We start from the raw sequence: 17,252 nt of genomic DNA, 5'->3' as shown, positions 1-17,252 counted from the left end.
TATGACGTTTATTTAAAATTTAAATAGGATTTCCAGTGTGTGTATATATAGATAGATAGATAAACAGATATTGTGTAAGGTTTTAAACAATGTAAATGAGATAAGATTTACTTTACAAGTTATACATTGTTAACATTATATTCTAGGGGAAGCGCTAAAATCGTAAGGGTCATACAGCATCTGGGAAATTGGACTTAATAAGATTTGATTCGAGGATGGGGAAGGGTAACTCATATACATGTACACAGTAATTCAGTGATGCTTACATCTGTACCAAGACCTTGTGATTAGACGGTATACATTAAACCATTTTCATTCAAACTATCAAAAGGAGGATAACTATTTTGTTTTTTATCGTTGTGGCGTCATCAGTCGGGAAACCGGAGGCTGGGTCAAGTTTGCACTAACTGCCATACTACAGTGACCAGTCTGTGGCGCCGGAACAGCCAGGGTGATCCCGTCTGCAACGCCTGTGGCCTGTACTTCAAACTCCATAATGTCAATCGTCCTCTTACCATGAAAAAGGAGAGCATTCAGGTAAGTTTGGTTTGGGATGTTTGGTTAATGGGGGTTTAAACCGTTTCGATTACACGAGGGGTCATTACGGCTGCACATAACTTGTTCACCACCAGTGAAGAATACCTGAAGATCTTATGTAGATATTAAAATGACAGATAACTCGCGAGGATAGCTTAGGTTAGGTAAGGCTCGTCAGGAAACAGGACAAATGTTTCCTGACGCGGGTCTTAGTCATATGATGACCCGCTGCTGGGGCTTTTGGTCATCTGACTGAGACCTTCCATGGGTTCCAGCTTCCACACGTCCTGTGATTTCTTTGCAATCGTGTGATTACGATTTTGTAATTAATGAGAACATTACTTGATGTTGTTTCATTATTAACTTCATCTAGGTGAGGCTGAGGCATCTGGTACCGAGGTGGTCCTAGCAGCTACTTCTGGCCCCATGAGTTAACTCTTGTGTACTCTTCCCAAAGGACTCTTGGATCTTTTTCACCCTCGCCGGGTGTGGGGGAGGCCCTTCCCAAAGGACTCTTGGATCTTTTTCACCCTCGCCGGGTGTGGGGCAGGCACTTCCCAAAGGACTCTTGGATCTTTTTCACCCTCGCCGGGTGTGGGGCAGGCACTTCCCAAAGGACTCTTGGATCTTTTTCACCCTCGCCGGGTGTGGGGCAGGCACTCCCCAAAGGACTCTTGGATCTTTTTCACCCTCGCCGGGTGTGGGGGAGGTGAAACAGATACCGTTCCTAGAACAATATCTAAGATTTTATTAAGAAGCGCCACTCATCCTGTGAGTAAAAATATCACCATAAAACAGCCCTAATACCTGACACACCGCTGGCGATATCGACTTCAATCTTGTTTCCAGAAGGAAAACACAATGAACTCATTGGCAATCTATCTCATTCTACTTGTGGTTGTAGTGAACTACATAAGCTGTACTGATACGCAAACAATATTTAGGCCTTATGATCAGTATGCCCGAAAAGCATAGTTAGTGGCTTTTTTAACCCTTAAACTGTCCAAACGTAGATCTACGTTCAGAGAACAAAAAGTTACAATACCGTGACTGGAACAATACACAAATAATCCGCACATAGGAAAATGAAACTCAAGACGACTTTACGGTCTGACATGGACCATTAACTAGTTAATGAATATAGTCAGACCGAAACGTTGCCATAAGTGTTATTCTCCTATGTGCGAGGTTATTTGCGTACTGTGGCTTTCTTCTGTGTTTATATTTGTGTCAAATTTTATTTATTATAACTTCTTGGTATGACTAGCAAAAAAAAAAAAAAAACTTTTTTTTCGCATTAGAGGCCAAAACTTAGCCAGAATGACCTCAGATGAGAGGGTGAGTGGAGAGGCAAGCGTCATCTGGTGGAGGGAGCTTATCTACACACTCCCTGTGGTCCCTCTTGTCTCCTCACACAGGCCAGACTCCCTCCACTCCCTCACCCGGAAGTAGGGACGCAGATGAACCCACGAGAGGGAAATCTGAGAGAGGTTTGGCTGCTCAGTGGAATACTGACGTAATTAGCAGGAATTATTGCAATCTAGCGAGGATGTATCAGATCGAAGAACAATGTCTCCATGAGACCTGCCTTTCCTGGTCGTTAAGACTCACGTTAAACCTGGTTAAGACCGCAGCAGACTTGGTCGTAAAGACCACACCAGTCCTGGTCGTAAAGACTACACCAGTCCTGGTCGTCAAGGCCTTGCTAAACCTAGTCGAGATCACACCAGTCCTGGTCGTCAAGACCACACCAGTCCTGGTCGTCAAAACCATGCTAAACATGGTCAAGACCACACCCGACTTTGTGATATAGGCCAACTGTTCTTATATTCTTATGACTACCACATAAAAGTGCTACCTTAAGTTAAGATTCTCGGATGGTTCCCTACAAAGGCAGCAACAGCTCTTCGATTTTGTATTCGGGTCAAGACGAAGTTTAGTTGGTAGTGTCTTCAGCTTACTGAGTGGGTCCGGGCTTAATCCCCGGCACGGGTGAAACGTTGGGCATGTTTCTTTACCCATGCTGCACTTGCTCACCTAGCATTATTTTTTATTATTATAATCAAGGGGGAAGCGCTAAACCCGGAGGACTATACAGCGCCTAGGGGGGGATGTGGAAGGCATTCAGGCTTAATTCGGGGAACTGGAGCACAGATCCAATTCCCTAAATTAAGAGGGGTGCTCACCTAGCAGTAACTAGGTACCTGGGTGTTAGTCGACTGTTGTGGGTCACATTCTGGGGGACAAGGTTAAAAGGACCCCAGTGGAAATAAGACAGACACTCCTCGATGACACACTGACTTTAACTGGGTTATTCTGAGTGGCTGACCCTCAGAGTTAAAAATTCAAGCAAAATCTTGTCCCACAGCAAGGGTGAAAATCTAAAGTTTGGATAAGTCAAGGTTTACTTTTAGTTAAATATTTTTACTGTGTACCCCATACCCATCCTGTGGGCGGTAGTCAAAAGATTACAGAGGTACATAATGGGTCCAGGAACTGGGTCGCAAACAGCTAAATAAGTTACATTAGTAATAAACTATTTACATGTTTATATCTGGTTATATTCGTAATGAGTTACATATGCGGACATGAATTAGGTCACACACACATATATGTAAGTGGTACTGTGTTATTTATAGTGGGCAAAGTCGGTATTTTTTCCAGAATGGTGGGTAATATACTACTGTGGATAAGATGCTTTGACATTTCTTGAACATTTCTGAGTGAGTTGTCTCTGAATTCATTAATGTTATCACATTCCAGTACATAATGACGCAAGGTGTGGCAATTGTCCATCTGGCAAAGTTACATTTATTTCTCTCTACATCAAGGTTGAGTATAACTAACAACACTAAACTCCCGCGTTCTTTACCGCAGACCAGGAAGCGCAAGCCCAAGAAGTCAAGTGACAGTAAATCATCGTCGTCTATTTCCACCTCGTCCTCCACCTCCTCGTCCTCCACCGCCACCACCGTAGCCTCCACCACATCCTCCTCCTCCTCAACCACTGGGTCGTCCTCAATCATCTCCATGGCCTCCTCCACTTCCTCCGCTACATCTACTACATCCTCCTCCGCTATCTCCTCTCTGGCCGCTAATTCAACCTCTAAATACCAGATTCCATCTCCAATCGGTAAGTGGAGAATGTTTTTCTACACGTTAATATGTAGCCAGAGTGAATGATTGTTGGCAGCTGGAGGGAAATTAATTTTTAGGTAAGATTGGTCAGGAAACAGAACAATTGCTTCCTGACGCGAGTCTTAAGTCATATGATGACCCCCCACTGGAGCTTTTGGCCGTCTGACCGAGGCCTTCCACTGGCCTTCCAGTCAACCACTTTAAAAATTAAGATTATTAAAAAGAGAGAAATGAACACAAATGCGTTCACTAAGGACGCCTTTACGGAAGACTTTTCGGTCCTTGGACCTCCTGTTCACTTCAGATACAGGTGTATTTGAAGTGAACAAAAGGTGTCCAAAAGGTGAACAAAAGGTGTCCAAGGTGTATTTGAAGTGCTTAAAATCAAAAAGCCGAAAACATCTTCAGTAAAGGCGTCCTTAGCGAATGCATTCGTGTACATTCCCTTCACGTTCATGATATTACTGCTGCTACTATTACTACTACTAATAACAACAATAATAATAATTAATAATAATAATAATAATAATAAAAGTATTAAAAGATAATTATCTTACATGAATACCGCACAGATCTGTTTACAGCTTTCAAATAAATGCCAATTAAAGGTCATACCAAATTTTCCAGTGGGATCATGTACGTCGAGGTCACCATAGCATGGAAAGACAGACTAAAAGATCTTGTACCTTAAGTTCACTTTAGCTTAAGTGAGGTTGAAAGATACTCTACCTTAAAGTTACTTTAGCTTGGAAAAGTGATGTTGAAGCTTGATAACTCTTCATTATTATTCAGAATAAATTTTTTTTTTGTTATTTGCTATTGGATTGTCCTTTATTTGTCGCAATCTGTACTGCTTACTGAGAATTGGTGCACCTATTTTGTGCGCGTAATTTGTAACAGTATACGATTGATAAGCGATACTTAAAAGTGATTGAATCACTGACAGAACTTATGTATGATAGGAAATACATTCACTCTCTGTATCTTCGTTTACAGTCACGTTTAAAAAAAAAATTATTTTAACATTGGTTACAGTGAAGGTTAGAAAAGAAACAAATGTTAAAATGTTAGTTGCATTCATGTCTAGAAAACAAAATAAACATTAGGAAATCTTCATTGACAAAACATTTTATCAATAAAGATTCCAGTGTTGCTCATATCTTATTCATCATCAACATTGTTTACAGTGAAGGCGGAGCCATCAGTGGGGTCGTATTTGGCTATGTACGGGTCGTCATCACCATCTTCATCGTCGGCGTATGTACAGCAGACAACCTCCCCGGCAGTGTCGTCTGCATCGATCCTTGGCTCATATCTGCCCCCCATCCTGCCCCCTTATGCCATTCATGGCCTAAAGTCGTCCCCCTCAGCGTCATCTACTGCGACCCTTCAATATGGCGTTAAGGATGAACCTTCGTCGCCTGGGACAGGAGGGACTTTGGGGGACTTGGCATCCCTTCCTCACGCTCACTCTAATGCTCATCTCGCACATTCAGGCTCTCAGCACACTCACTCAGGTTCCCAGGATACACATACAGATTCTCAGCACATTCATTCAGTTTCCCAGCATGCTCATTCAGGCTCTCAACACATACATTCAGTTTCCCAGCATGCTCATTCAGGCTCTCAGCACATACATTCAACCTCCCAGCATACTCTTTCAGGTTCACAGACCTCCTCCAGTGGGATGAGTCTCTCTCGTGGTTCCCTCGCCACTCTGGCGGCGGCTTCTCCCACCCACTTGCAGGCTGCAACTTCCTCCTCCTCGTCTGTAGCCTCCCACATGTCTTCTAGCACCTCCATCAGCCCACAGTACACCTCCACCAGCATGATGCTGCCCCACATCGTCACTAGCGCCAACTTAGGCGCAAGCCTCCAGGGACACTCTCCTCCACTCACACCTATACATCAGCACTCCCTCGAACACCTTTCTTGGAAGCTCAAATGAAAAGGAACGCTTGAAGAACTCCTTGTAAGACCAGTCATCGAAGGCAAAATCCTTCCAGGGACGCTATCCCTTCTCCTTCGACCACTTAAGGGAGATCAAATAAGGGATCCCTATCACGCTCCTTGAACCCACATAAGTCATCGAGAAATCCTTCATGAAGGAGGATATAAAATACATGAAAAAGGACTCTGCAAGTGGCTTGACCTCTCAGTCCTTTCTGCACAGCGGGTCAAGAAAGCCTAATGTTTATGTAAATACACCATCAATTAGTAGAGGTGTAGTGTCTTGATTTCAATTATTATTATTAGTCAAACAGTATGCTAGCGAGATGCTCTCTGTATATAAGTATAAATAAAACCACGAAAGGGACTCAGCAAGAGGCTATCTTAAACGTTAAGAAAGTCAGCCCCCGATTTGAATCACAGCAAATCAAGTGTGTCATGTATTAAATAAGTTTATATGTAAATATATATTATCAGTCTTTAGGTACAGGGTGTCTTGATTTTCGTTATTATTATTATTATTATTATTATTATTATTATTATTATTATTATTATTATTATTAGCAAATGGTGTGTGTGTGTGTGTGTGTGTGTAAAAATATATATGTATCAGGGCCAGTCCGTGGATTAGGATGATGCATTTTTTCGATACCTGCCTTCCTACCTAGTTTGTAACTTACCTAGCATTTTAGCATTTATTAGTCAAATATGGCTCTAGGCACACCAAAGATAGTATATAGGTATTTGTGTGCCAAAGATAGCAATTAATAAAGGCTGAAATGTCCGTTTACTGAAATGGTACAACAAGGTGTACAAGCTCATTAACTAGTCTAATTATAGTATTTTTCCCCTTTATTGTCCTGATCGGTTTGGTCTTTGTCATCTGCTGTTCTCATGGAATACATGGTGCTACATATATTGTACAGTACTTTGTAGAAAGTAATACTTTTTTCTTTTGAGTTAATTTAGTTTGTCCTCTCTATTTACTTTTCATACCCTTTTAAGACAAAACCATGTTCCCCTTTTTTATTGTCTCGTTCGCCATTTTCCTTACCTTGATTAATTACATAACGGGTGTTTATATCTTAACTTTTTTAAATATATGATAGTGTGTTTATATTTTTATTCAAAGTGAATCTGCAACAAAACACTTAGGTCACCTCATACTAGGATAACTTGAAGTTTGACCCTTATTACCCCCCCACCCCGCTGTATAGCCCTTGTGGCTTAGCGCTTCTTTTTTTATTATAATAATAATAATACCCCCCCACCCCAATCCCCAAAACGCAAAACAGAGTATTAAAAAGTTGTATATGTATTTGTATTTTCAACTAAATGTAACATCCTTACATAGCCTCACAAAATTTTATGTAATATAACAATTTACATGACCTGTCTAATAATTTGCTTAACTGTTTTAGTTTTTTTGTAGGGATAGTAGGCTCCAGGTCTTAAATTAAGCTACATAATGTTTTAGTTATGGTAAAGAAATCAAATACTATTGTCATATTACCATCATCCTAACTATGCTATTATAGTGAGACTGTTGAGGATGGCTCTATCAAACATATAATTATGTACACATGCTATTTTTTTTTTCCCTTTTAGAGCTATTCCATATCTTTGTTTTTTTACAGTATACATTTCACTCGTCATTAATGGCACTTCAAAAGTAAGTTACGTACCTTGATATTCAATTAATTTTATTTTAATACCGTTATGGGGTAACCTAAATATTTCCCAGCCTCTTTTAGGTAAACCTAAATATGATTATGCAGATTCTTAAATAGTTTAGGTAAATCGAATATTTTACTTAAATTTTAAGAAGCACAGGTTGCAGAATAAAAACCTGATATACCAGAAACTGATATAACTTTTAAGTTTTACCTTAGCGGGAAGAGTTTTCATGGGAGCCCATTTTAGAGCACCATATTATTACATTAGCTTTGATGCATTATTATTATTAATGGGGAGCAGTAAACCAGTAAGGGTCATAGAGCTCCTTGGGACACAATCAGATTCGGTCGTATTTCCATCATCTTGCCTAAAATATTATTTAACCAAGGATGGCTCTGCCCATGTACTATAATGTAAATAGTTCCCTTATTTTTTTAAGCAGTACCACATATTTGGCTTTTTTTTTTTTAGTGTATACCTCTGGTACTCTTTGCCGTCTAATAATAATATAATCAAATTAAGCGTTGACCCCGAAAGGGCCATACAGATTTGTATATTTTCGTTGTCTAGGATAAATATGTCATCACAAATACTACACAGACAGGTGTTTGTCTATCACTGTATGCTGAGAGTTGAATCTATTTTTTGACGGATTAAAATATTCTTGGCAGGCATGAACAGGTTACAAGCAACATTAACAACCCTTTGTGTAGTGGAAATGCTCTAGATCCAAGTAATCAACTATACTGGGTCACTAGCCATGCAAATTCTTAAGTTAGATAAAATTTAAATAACGAAAATTTGAGTAATGTTAAACTATGTTGAGAGGTTAAGAGTTGAAAATTAGAAAATAGTATATAACAAATTTACGTAACATTGGATAACTTTTCCTAAAGGGGCGGGGTAAGGAGCAAATCTTAGTTTTACAATATACCATACCTACATGGTATGGTATATTGTATATGTTAAGAAGACTACGTTGACCATGTACTCGAGATTATTTTGTTCTCCCATATAATAAAATAAATGGTTATAATTATAACTTTAATTTTTAAAGGGGAGGACTAGTAAACCAGTGGAAGGCCTCAGTCAGGTGACCAAAAGCTCCAGCTGTGGGTCATCGTATGACTAAGACCAGCGTCAGGAAACATGTGTACTGTTTCCTGACAAACCTCACCTAACCTAACCTATGCTTTCCCGAATGCTGTTAATAATCAAGAGATCTGAATCTGTATTATATAAAATCGATGATCGTATTAAAGAAATACATTTTAATTGTCAATATTAACAGTAGACTGAATTAATCTAAGAGTTAACAATGTAACGTAGATATTAATGTAATTTTCCTGTGTAATATTGTATTAATCTTATTTGTTGTAATAAATATGGCATATATTTCCTCAAAAAATCTTTTAGTAAGAAGATTCCATTTGCAACAATTACTTTATTATACGTTTTTAAATATCAGAAAAAAATATGAAAATAAAATTACTGATTAGAGATAACGACCTGAGACTGAGATAATTCAAAGAAATACAAGAAATATCCGAGACGAGTAACTATTAGGTAAAACACACACACACACACACACACACACACACACACACACACACACACACACACACACACACACACACACACACACACACACACACACACACACACACACACACACACACACACACACACACACACACACACACACACACACACACACACATACACATACACACACACACACACACACACACACACAGGCAATACCAATGATGCTTCAAAAGATAAACTTTAAAATATACTAGCATTCGTATAAAAATGACAAGTCTCCACCATTAATGGTAAGGCCCTGATGATGGTTCCATTAAGCTGTCTGCATCAGCAACCAGCAAGGGAAGCATCAATATGTATGGTTCGCTTGCAAGTGGCTTTACGAATTGTTAGTTACACTGGCTATATATAACGTGGGGATGATAACGATAATGATACATTCCGTAGATTATGGCTGGTCGACTCGTGTAATGTGCTATGTAGTCTAAACCCTTAAAATATAATTATTCCATACCACATAAATGTTACAAAAATGTCTAATATTTAAATACAGATATTAATAACATTGTAGGACTCTTCTCTTGGGTCCCATGAGTTCCTAGACAAGGACACGAACGAGTTGCAAGAACAGAAATTCATAGACCATAAATTGGAGAAGCCCATATGTATTTCTTTCAATTTACATAACTGGGATAACATGGAGTACAGCTGCTCGGCTGAACTCAGCCATTTGCTTATTTATTTAATATACAAGCAAGGTTTCCAAGCCCAGGCAAAAATATTTACCAGTATTGTTGTAATATTCATCTCGGGTTTGATTATTATTATAATCAAAAAAGAAGCGCTAAGCCACAAGGACTATACAGCGCTGCATCTCGGGTTTGAATCTTTCGACTTTTTGTTAGGTTAGATACGATTGGTCATGAAACAGGACAAGTGTTTCCTGATGCATGTCTTAGTCATGTGATTACCTGCCACTGGAGTTTTTGGTATATGACCAAGGCCTTCCACTGCCTTACCAGTCTACCACTTTAAAAATTAAGATTCTTAAACACGTTGTTAGGTTAGCTAAGATTCGTCAAGAAACTAAACGCGTTGTTAGGTTAGGTTCATCAGGAAACAGGACAAGTAACGCGTTGTTGAAAGGTCTGACGATTAATATACTGTTTACTGAGGATTTACAGTAAATTAGAGAAAACAAATGAGGTTAAAGTATTCAGACCAATGGCTTTGCTTAATTATGTATACCTGGAGACGGTTTCGGGGTCAACGCCCCCGCTGCCCGGTCTGAGACCAGGCTTAGTGTAATGCTGCCCTTCATCTTTGATTTATTTTGTACCAAAATCATAACAGATTTTTATGTTTCCAACTGACAGCATTATCTGTTGTGTAGATTTATTATGTTCAATAAAATCACCTAATAATTTAAACCCTTACCCCTACCCCCATCAAACACGGAAAACTATTAATAAAAATTACAGTTTTTGTGTATACCAGTTCTTGTAGATGAATGGTTCAGAGAACCGACATGTTGATAAATTAGACACATGTGCAACTCTTGGGTATCTTTATTGTGGAAACGTTTCGCCACACAGTGGCTTCATCAGTCCGTACGTAGGAGAAACTTGAAGAACAGGAGGAGAATGAGGTAATCAGTCCCTCAACCTTGAGTCGATGTGTTCAGTCCATCGCATTCTATTCAAGATTGATGGACTGAACACATCGACTCAAGGTTGAGGGACTGATTACCTCATTCTCCTCCTTTTCTCCAAGTTTCTCCTACGTACGGACTGATGAAGCCACTGTGTGGCGAAACGTTTCCACAATAAAGATACCCAAGAGTTGCACATGTGTCTAATTTATCAGTATACCAGTTCTTTTTAAATTTACAACAAATTTAACCTAGCAATTCAGCGTTTATGTGATGGAAAGTCGCCTAATTTACCTAAACTATATAATAATTTGTATGACTATATTTCATTGTTTTATGTGAGGGAGAAGCAAATCTTCAGGTGACCCACCCAAGATTTCGCCTTGTACTAAATATTTTTGGTTCTCTGCTGAACATTGGTGCTACGAGTGTGGTGTGGAGACCTGATGATCACTAGGCTCGCTAAAGGCCTTGTGCTCCAAATATTTCAAGTAAACTTTCAATATAACTTGTCCAAAACGTACTTTAGCTCCACAGTATCTCGTCTTTCTTACATTTTAAAAACTTGCTCTATATCAAATTTATCAACACATGCTCATAAAGCCTGCGATCTATCCAGTGTCCATCTATCAATTTATAAAATCTGTGATCTATCCAGAGCCCATCTATCAATTTATAAAATCTGTGATCTATCCAGTGCCCATCTATCAATTTATAAAATCTGTGATCTATCTAGTGCCCTTCTATGTCCCAACATATTGATTAACACATTTTTCTAGTGTTACACAATGAAAATATCTAAATTGTACCTTATTTTCGGTTGGAGATTTAGCAAAGGATTACGCTCGACACGGGTCGTCTCCAGATGGCGAAGTTCCTCTCATTGTCACTATAAAATTATATTAATATCTTCGTTACTGATGTAATACAAGTAAAATAAATCTAATTTCATAAAGGCACATGGAATTACATGTACATAGAACATGTAACATAGTACATGTACTGTGTTACATGTACTATGTTCGGACCAGCGCATTACGCCCTTAACCAGTCCAGTAGACATATCAAGGCTGTTCTTCACACTAGCTCATTACTTATACCTAGGTTTATATTTCGTTTCCCCCTAATGTTACTTGCTGTGTAGTTAGGATTAAGCAACAAATGAGAGTCATCCCCTAATTGACTGCTTTGTGATTGGTTAATAATACTAGTTTACAATACTAGTTATTGATTGGTATATATAGATTTATTATTATCGTTATTATTATTATTATTGTCATTATTATTATTATTGGTTGGTTGGTTACCTGATTTTGAAGCCTATCGACTACTTAAAAGGTCATTGAGGCTGCATGTAACCTATTCACCACCAATTTACGTCACTTTAATCCTAAAATACAAGCCTACACCCCTCCACGTGTACCTATACTTTCACTCAAGTGTACACACTAAGAAATATATACTCAATCAGAATATATCCAACCATTATTATTTTATTATTATTATTATTATTATTATTAAAATGAATGTATGAATTATATACAATAAAAATTACATTAAACGTTTCAGTTTTCTTGTCACAGTATTTATAGTTAATAATATATTGTCATTCGCTGCCTGACCATGGTCGAGTGAGGTTGTGCGCTGCACCCCTCTGCTGTTCAGGCGAGCTACCTTGTATCAACATGGCGCTGAGTGTGAGGAGGCGCGTAAATACCATAGGTATTGAGCTGCTTCGTGGGGCGATTTCACCCTCTTCAGTGCAAGTCTTACTCCCAACAATCATTAGGGAGACCTATGGAATCCAGGACGATGAGGTGTATGGTGTAGCCCTGAATGGGGCTTATAGAATCTTCGTCAAACTGAATTCCACGTCCGTGTATGAGTCTTTGGTGACGAGGTTCCAAGACGTGAGTCTTGACGCTACTCCAGCTGTGAAGGTGCGTTTGATCGACGTATCTCGCCACTTTACGTGGGTTAAGATACGTAATGTCCCATTTGAGGCAGATGAGGCTGACATAAGGAGTGTTTTTGAGACATATGGAACCGTACATCTGGCACAAAAGGGCAAGTGGACGGCAGGTGCTTACATGGGACGTCCGGAGGGTACCTTTTCCCTGAAGATGACTCTGAGACATCCCATACCGTCTTACGTCGTGTTGGAGGACTTCAGGACGCAAGTTATGGTATCGTATGCCGGACAGAGACGTACGTGCAGAATATGTGGGGCGTACGACCATATGGCGGCAGAGTGCGTGAAGCTGAGGAGGGCGCCAGCGCAAACTGGTGAAGCACCAGTTACCAGCGTGATAGCTGTTGAGAGCCCAGTGCGCAAGCAAGGGCCTGGGCGCTTGTGGAGTGAAGAGGTGGAGGATTCCAAAGAGGAGAATGGCATGTGTGAGGTAAGCTGTGATGTAAAAGGATCTGTTACTACTCACAGGAAAAGTACAGAAGTGCAAGTGCAGGAGGAGGTGCAGGCTCTAGAGGAAGAGCTTCAGGAAGTGTTAAGGACATTGACACCGCCTGCAGTGGACGTTGTTCCTGAGCTGGTGAGAGACACGGCGGTGCCTGTAGAGGAATGTAAGGATAAAAAACATAGCAGGGTTGACGGGCCTACTAGTAAGAGAGAGTTGTCGCCGTGTGCTGTGGTACGGGGCGTGGTGGAGGTAGAGGTTCATCGTGAGGGAACCTCTGAAGATAACATGGATGTGGAGGGCATCACGAGGAAGAGAGCGGCGGCGTCAGACTCAGATGATGTCCTGACGCCGGCGCAGAGGTCTGGGAGGAAGGAAGAGCAATGTCGAAGCAGTCACGATAAGAGGCATCGCAAAAAAGGGGGAGGGGTTGATGGTGTGAAGCCTTGTGCTGGCTCTGGGGCAGGAGGCCCTGGGATGAATGAAGAGAGGAGGAAGGGTTGGAAACTATAAAGAGGCCTTAGGTGTATGACTGTGAACGTAAATGGACTGTGTAATAGTGTGAAGAAGGAATGGTTTCGAATGTTTCTGTATAAATATAGGGTGGATGTAGTGTTCCTGCAAGAACACAATTTCAAGGAGGGAAGAGTGCTCGAGGTGGAGGGGTTTCAGGTCATGACTCTGCCATCTGCACGTCTGAAAGGTGGTGTGGGTATATTGATCAGGGAGGCAAGCCCGTTTGTGTTGCTAAGAAGTGAGGGGGGGGGAGGGGGAAGAGTATTGCGCGTGGATGGGTGGTGGATGGGACAGCGGGTATCCTTTGTATGTGTGTATGCACCAGCGGAAAATGATGTGAGGGTAAAAAGGGATTTTGTATGTGAAGAACTAGTTTTCTTCTTACGTGGTTTACCTGCAGTGGCCATCGTTGGTGGCGACTGGAACTGCGTTATTAGGAGGGCTGACGTGGAACCAAAAGGGGCGGGGCACGTGTCGGCGGCCTTGCGAGATCTTTTGAGGGATATTCAGTTGCGGGATGCGGTTGGAGGAGGGGCGTGGGAGGTAGAGCACACTTTTGTAAGACGGGGTTACGCTGCTAGGTTGGATAGGCTGTATATATCTCAAGGGGTTGGGTTGACATTTTTCCGTACAATAGAAGTAGCTTATTCGGATCATCGGGCGGTAGTAGCAGAGGTGGCGTGGGAGTCACTAGCAGGTATATCTAGGGGATATTGGAAATTAAATACAAGTGTGTTAGGTGATGAGGAGGGGATAGAGGGATTTGCGACGCTGTGGGAGGGGTTACGTGCAGAGATAAAAGGGGTAGAGGATGTGGTGATGTGGTGGGATGGTGTGGCTAAAGAACGGATTAAGCAATATTACGTAAAGGAAGGGAAACGTATCAATTCTTTAAAATATGGGCTTGCTAACTATTTGGAGGATAGATTACGGGGTTGTTATGCGAGGGGGGCGGTGGCGGGCACTTATCCAATGGATGAAATTATGGCAATTAAAGGGAGGCTGCGTGAGGTACAGGATGAGAGGTTCCAAGCGGTGAGGGTACAGGCGGGGGTGGAAGAGGTGTTATGGGGCGATAGACCTTCATCGTGCGTATTGCGTAGGCAGAAACAAAGACAGCAGGCAATGACTATTCCATGGTTGGAGGTTCATGAATCGATAGGAGGGTACAGGGAGGGGCAGGTCATACAAGCTACGGAAGGAATGGGGGCGTTTGCTGACAAGTGGTATGAGAAGTACTGGCAACGAGAAGGGGTAGAGGATGGGGTTTTAGAACAGGTGTGTGGGAGTGTGGTATGTCAGTTGCGTAACAGTGATAGGGAAGCACTGGGTGGGGAAATAACTGAGGGGGAAATATGGAGGGCTTTAAGTGGAATGCGAAAGGGCAAAGCACCGGGAATTGATGGACTCCCGGCAGAGTTTTATCAGCAGCATTGGGAATTATTGAGGCATTTTCTGGTTAGGTTATTAAATTGCATGAAGGAGAGAGGTGAGCTGGGTGAGAAGCAGGCAACGGCTGTCGTTGTATTGGTACCGAAGGGTAAGGGGCAGCATACGCTTCGGGATTATCGGGCGATCTCGTTGTTATGCGCAGATTATAAATTGTTTGCGAAGATTTTGGGAAATCGGGTCAAGTGTGTGGTAGGGCGGGTAGTATCAAAAACTCAGTTTGGTTTGCCAGGGAGGTCTATGGTGGAGGGGCATGGGTTACTTAGGGATTTCGTGGAGGCAAAAGGGGGGGGGAGGGAGGGAGGTTTGGTGGCGCTCGATTGGCAAGGGGCATACGATAGAGTGGATCGGAAAGCATTGAAAGCCATCCTCAGGGGTCAGGGGTTTGGGGAAGAAATAGTGGGCTGGGTTGAGGCGTTGTATGGAGGTGCAATGGCGAGAGTACAGATTAATGGTCGATTGGGTGGGAAGATTGTAATGGGTAGGGGACTTAGGCAGGGGTGTCCTATGTCACAATTATTGTTTGCGTGCGTACAGGACCCCTTTTATAGATTGATGGAGCAGCGTATGTGTCACGTAGAGGGACCAGGGTGTGAGGTTGCGAGGGTTTGGCCAGTTTTAATTGGGTATGTGGATGATACAACTGTTCTGATCAGGGAGGGGATGTCAATGGACACATTAGACGGGGTAGTACAAATGTTCGCAGGGGCAACTGGTATGAGGGTAAATTCAGATAAATCGATGGTCATGGGGTTAGGAGCTTGGGCGGGTAGGGTTGATTGGGGTAGTGCAGTTGTGAGGAGGCAGGTGCATTCGTTAAAAATCTGCGGTCTTATTTATGCAGACGATCTACCTGTGGCACGCATGGAAAACTCGCTTAGGATGGTAGAAAGGATTCAGGGACGCTTGGGTGCATTGCGACCTTATCATTTGACCCTTGTGCAGCGTGCCATTGTTGTTAATATCTTACTGTATAGCAAAGTATGGCACGTGGCAGCCGTGTTCCCATTAACTGGGCCAGCAATAACGAACATACTTAGGAAGGTTTTTAAATTCTTGTGGGGTTCGAGCTGTGATTGGATTAAGAGAGATGTGGTAATGTTACCTGTAAGTAAGGGGGGGCTGGGATTGCTGGACTTAAAGCGGAGGGTCAAATGTGTCTTCATTAAAAGGGAGGTGATGAGGGAAAGTGTGGGTGGGGGGGGTTTGGCCAGGATCCATAACAGATTGCAACGGATGTATACAGGAGTTGAGTTGCATGAGTGTGAAAATGTGTTGAGGGCTCTGGCGTGGGATCGAGAGCCAGCAAAGGTTAAAATAGGTAGGTTGTGTAGATTGTTAGCCGGGAGGGTTGTAGCGCCTGTAGAGGGAATTTTCCCCATGTATGCATGGGGAAGTATATGGAATAGGTTGAGTAGGATGAGGTTGCAACCTCGTGTTCGGGATGTAATGTATCGTTTTCTGCATGGCATTTTACCGTCGGGTGTGGTTCTACGGGATAGACGAGTCGTTGACGGGGGGGAGTGTGGGATATGTGGTGGGGAGGAGTCGGCTTTTCATGTAGTCTATTTTTGTGATGGACTGAGGAGTGTCAAGGGGTGGTTAAATAGGGTGATAAATAGGATAGGAGGTAAAGGAATTTCTGTATTGAGAGCATTAAGTCTCGACGTGGGGGGTTGGGAGGAAAGTGTAATCAGAGCTGTGGGGTACATTATGGCAGATTATATCTATATAGTGTGGGGATTGCGGGGCAAACAGGTTACTGAGGTGAAGAGGAGGGTGTTAGCGTTAACGTTCTATAAAACGGTATGTAGAAATAAGGAAATTTATGGGAGGAGGTGGGTGAAGGATTTTTCAGAGGGATATAGGCAACTTACGTTACAGGTTTTATTAGACTTGTAATAGACGAGGGAGGGGAGGGTATGATTGGAAAGTGTTGGTGGGGTAGGGAAGTCAGGGGTGAAAACAGGGTTGCCTCCCTGGTAATGGATAACAAAAGTTTTGCGAGAGTGTTGGATGAGTGATGCATGAGTGAATAATATGTGGACCACGGGTGCTAGCACCTGTGGAGCTGGCCAGTTTTTGTGTGACTGGACTTTATACTTATTATACATATTGTGTGTGGTAATATTGATTTACGGTAATGACATTGTAATTTGGAGATTTGCTATAATAATTGCATGTATTTGCTCCAACTTGTTTCTGGTGCCTTGCACTGCATAGTGTTGATGCTGTGATCATGCACGGTGTCCAGAGATATGATGTGATATGTTTGTATTAATGTCTGTGCATTATTGTTCGTCACTGGTGTTCTGCAATTCAGTTTTGTTTTGAGAGTAAAGAGGTTAATGCACGTCAGATAGTGTAATAAA

The 17,252-nt window shown here is 41.7% G+C and overlaps 1 protein-coding gene and 1 long non-coding RNA gene across 4 annotated transcripts in view; one reads left to right on the top strand and one right to left on the bottom strand.

Moving 5' to 3' along the window:
* The window catches only part of LOC128704320 (uncharacterized), a 96,405-nt gene extending 87,403 nt beyond the window's left edge, over positions 1-9,002 (top strand). For all 3 annotated transcript variants that reach the window (XM_070103140.1, XM_070103141.1, XM_070103142.1), the window contains 3 exons: positions 373-537; positions 3,415-3,670; positions 4,863-9,002. In XM_070103140.1, the coding sequence (XP_069959241.1) occupies positions 373-537; positions 3,415-3,670; positions 4,863-5,623 (1,182 nt within the window). In that variant the 3' untranslated portion in view covers positions 5,624-9,002. The remainder of the gene's footprint in view (positions 1-372; positions 538-3,414; positions 3,671-4,862) is intronic.
* The window catches only part of LOC128704321 (uncharacterized), a 199,288-nt gene that overhangs the window by 68,127 nt on the left and 113,909 nt on the right, over positions 1-17,252 (bottom strand). The window lies entirely within an intron of this gene.

The sequence above is a fragment of the Cherax quadricarinatus genome, chromosome 84 (assembly GCF_038502225.1).
Source record: "Cherax quadricarinatus isolate ZL_2023a chromosome 84, ASM3850222v1, whole genome shotgun sequence".
Classification (NCBI taxonomy): Eukaryota; Metazoa; Arthropoda; class Malacostraca; order Decapoda; family Parastacidae; genus Cherax; species Cherax quadricarinatus.
Note: the sequence above shows the minus strand (reverse complement) of the source record. Positions and strands in the feature narration are given on the sequence as shown.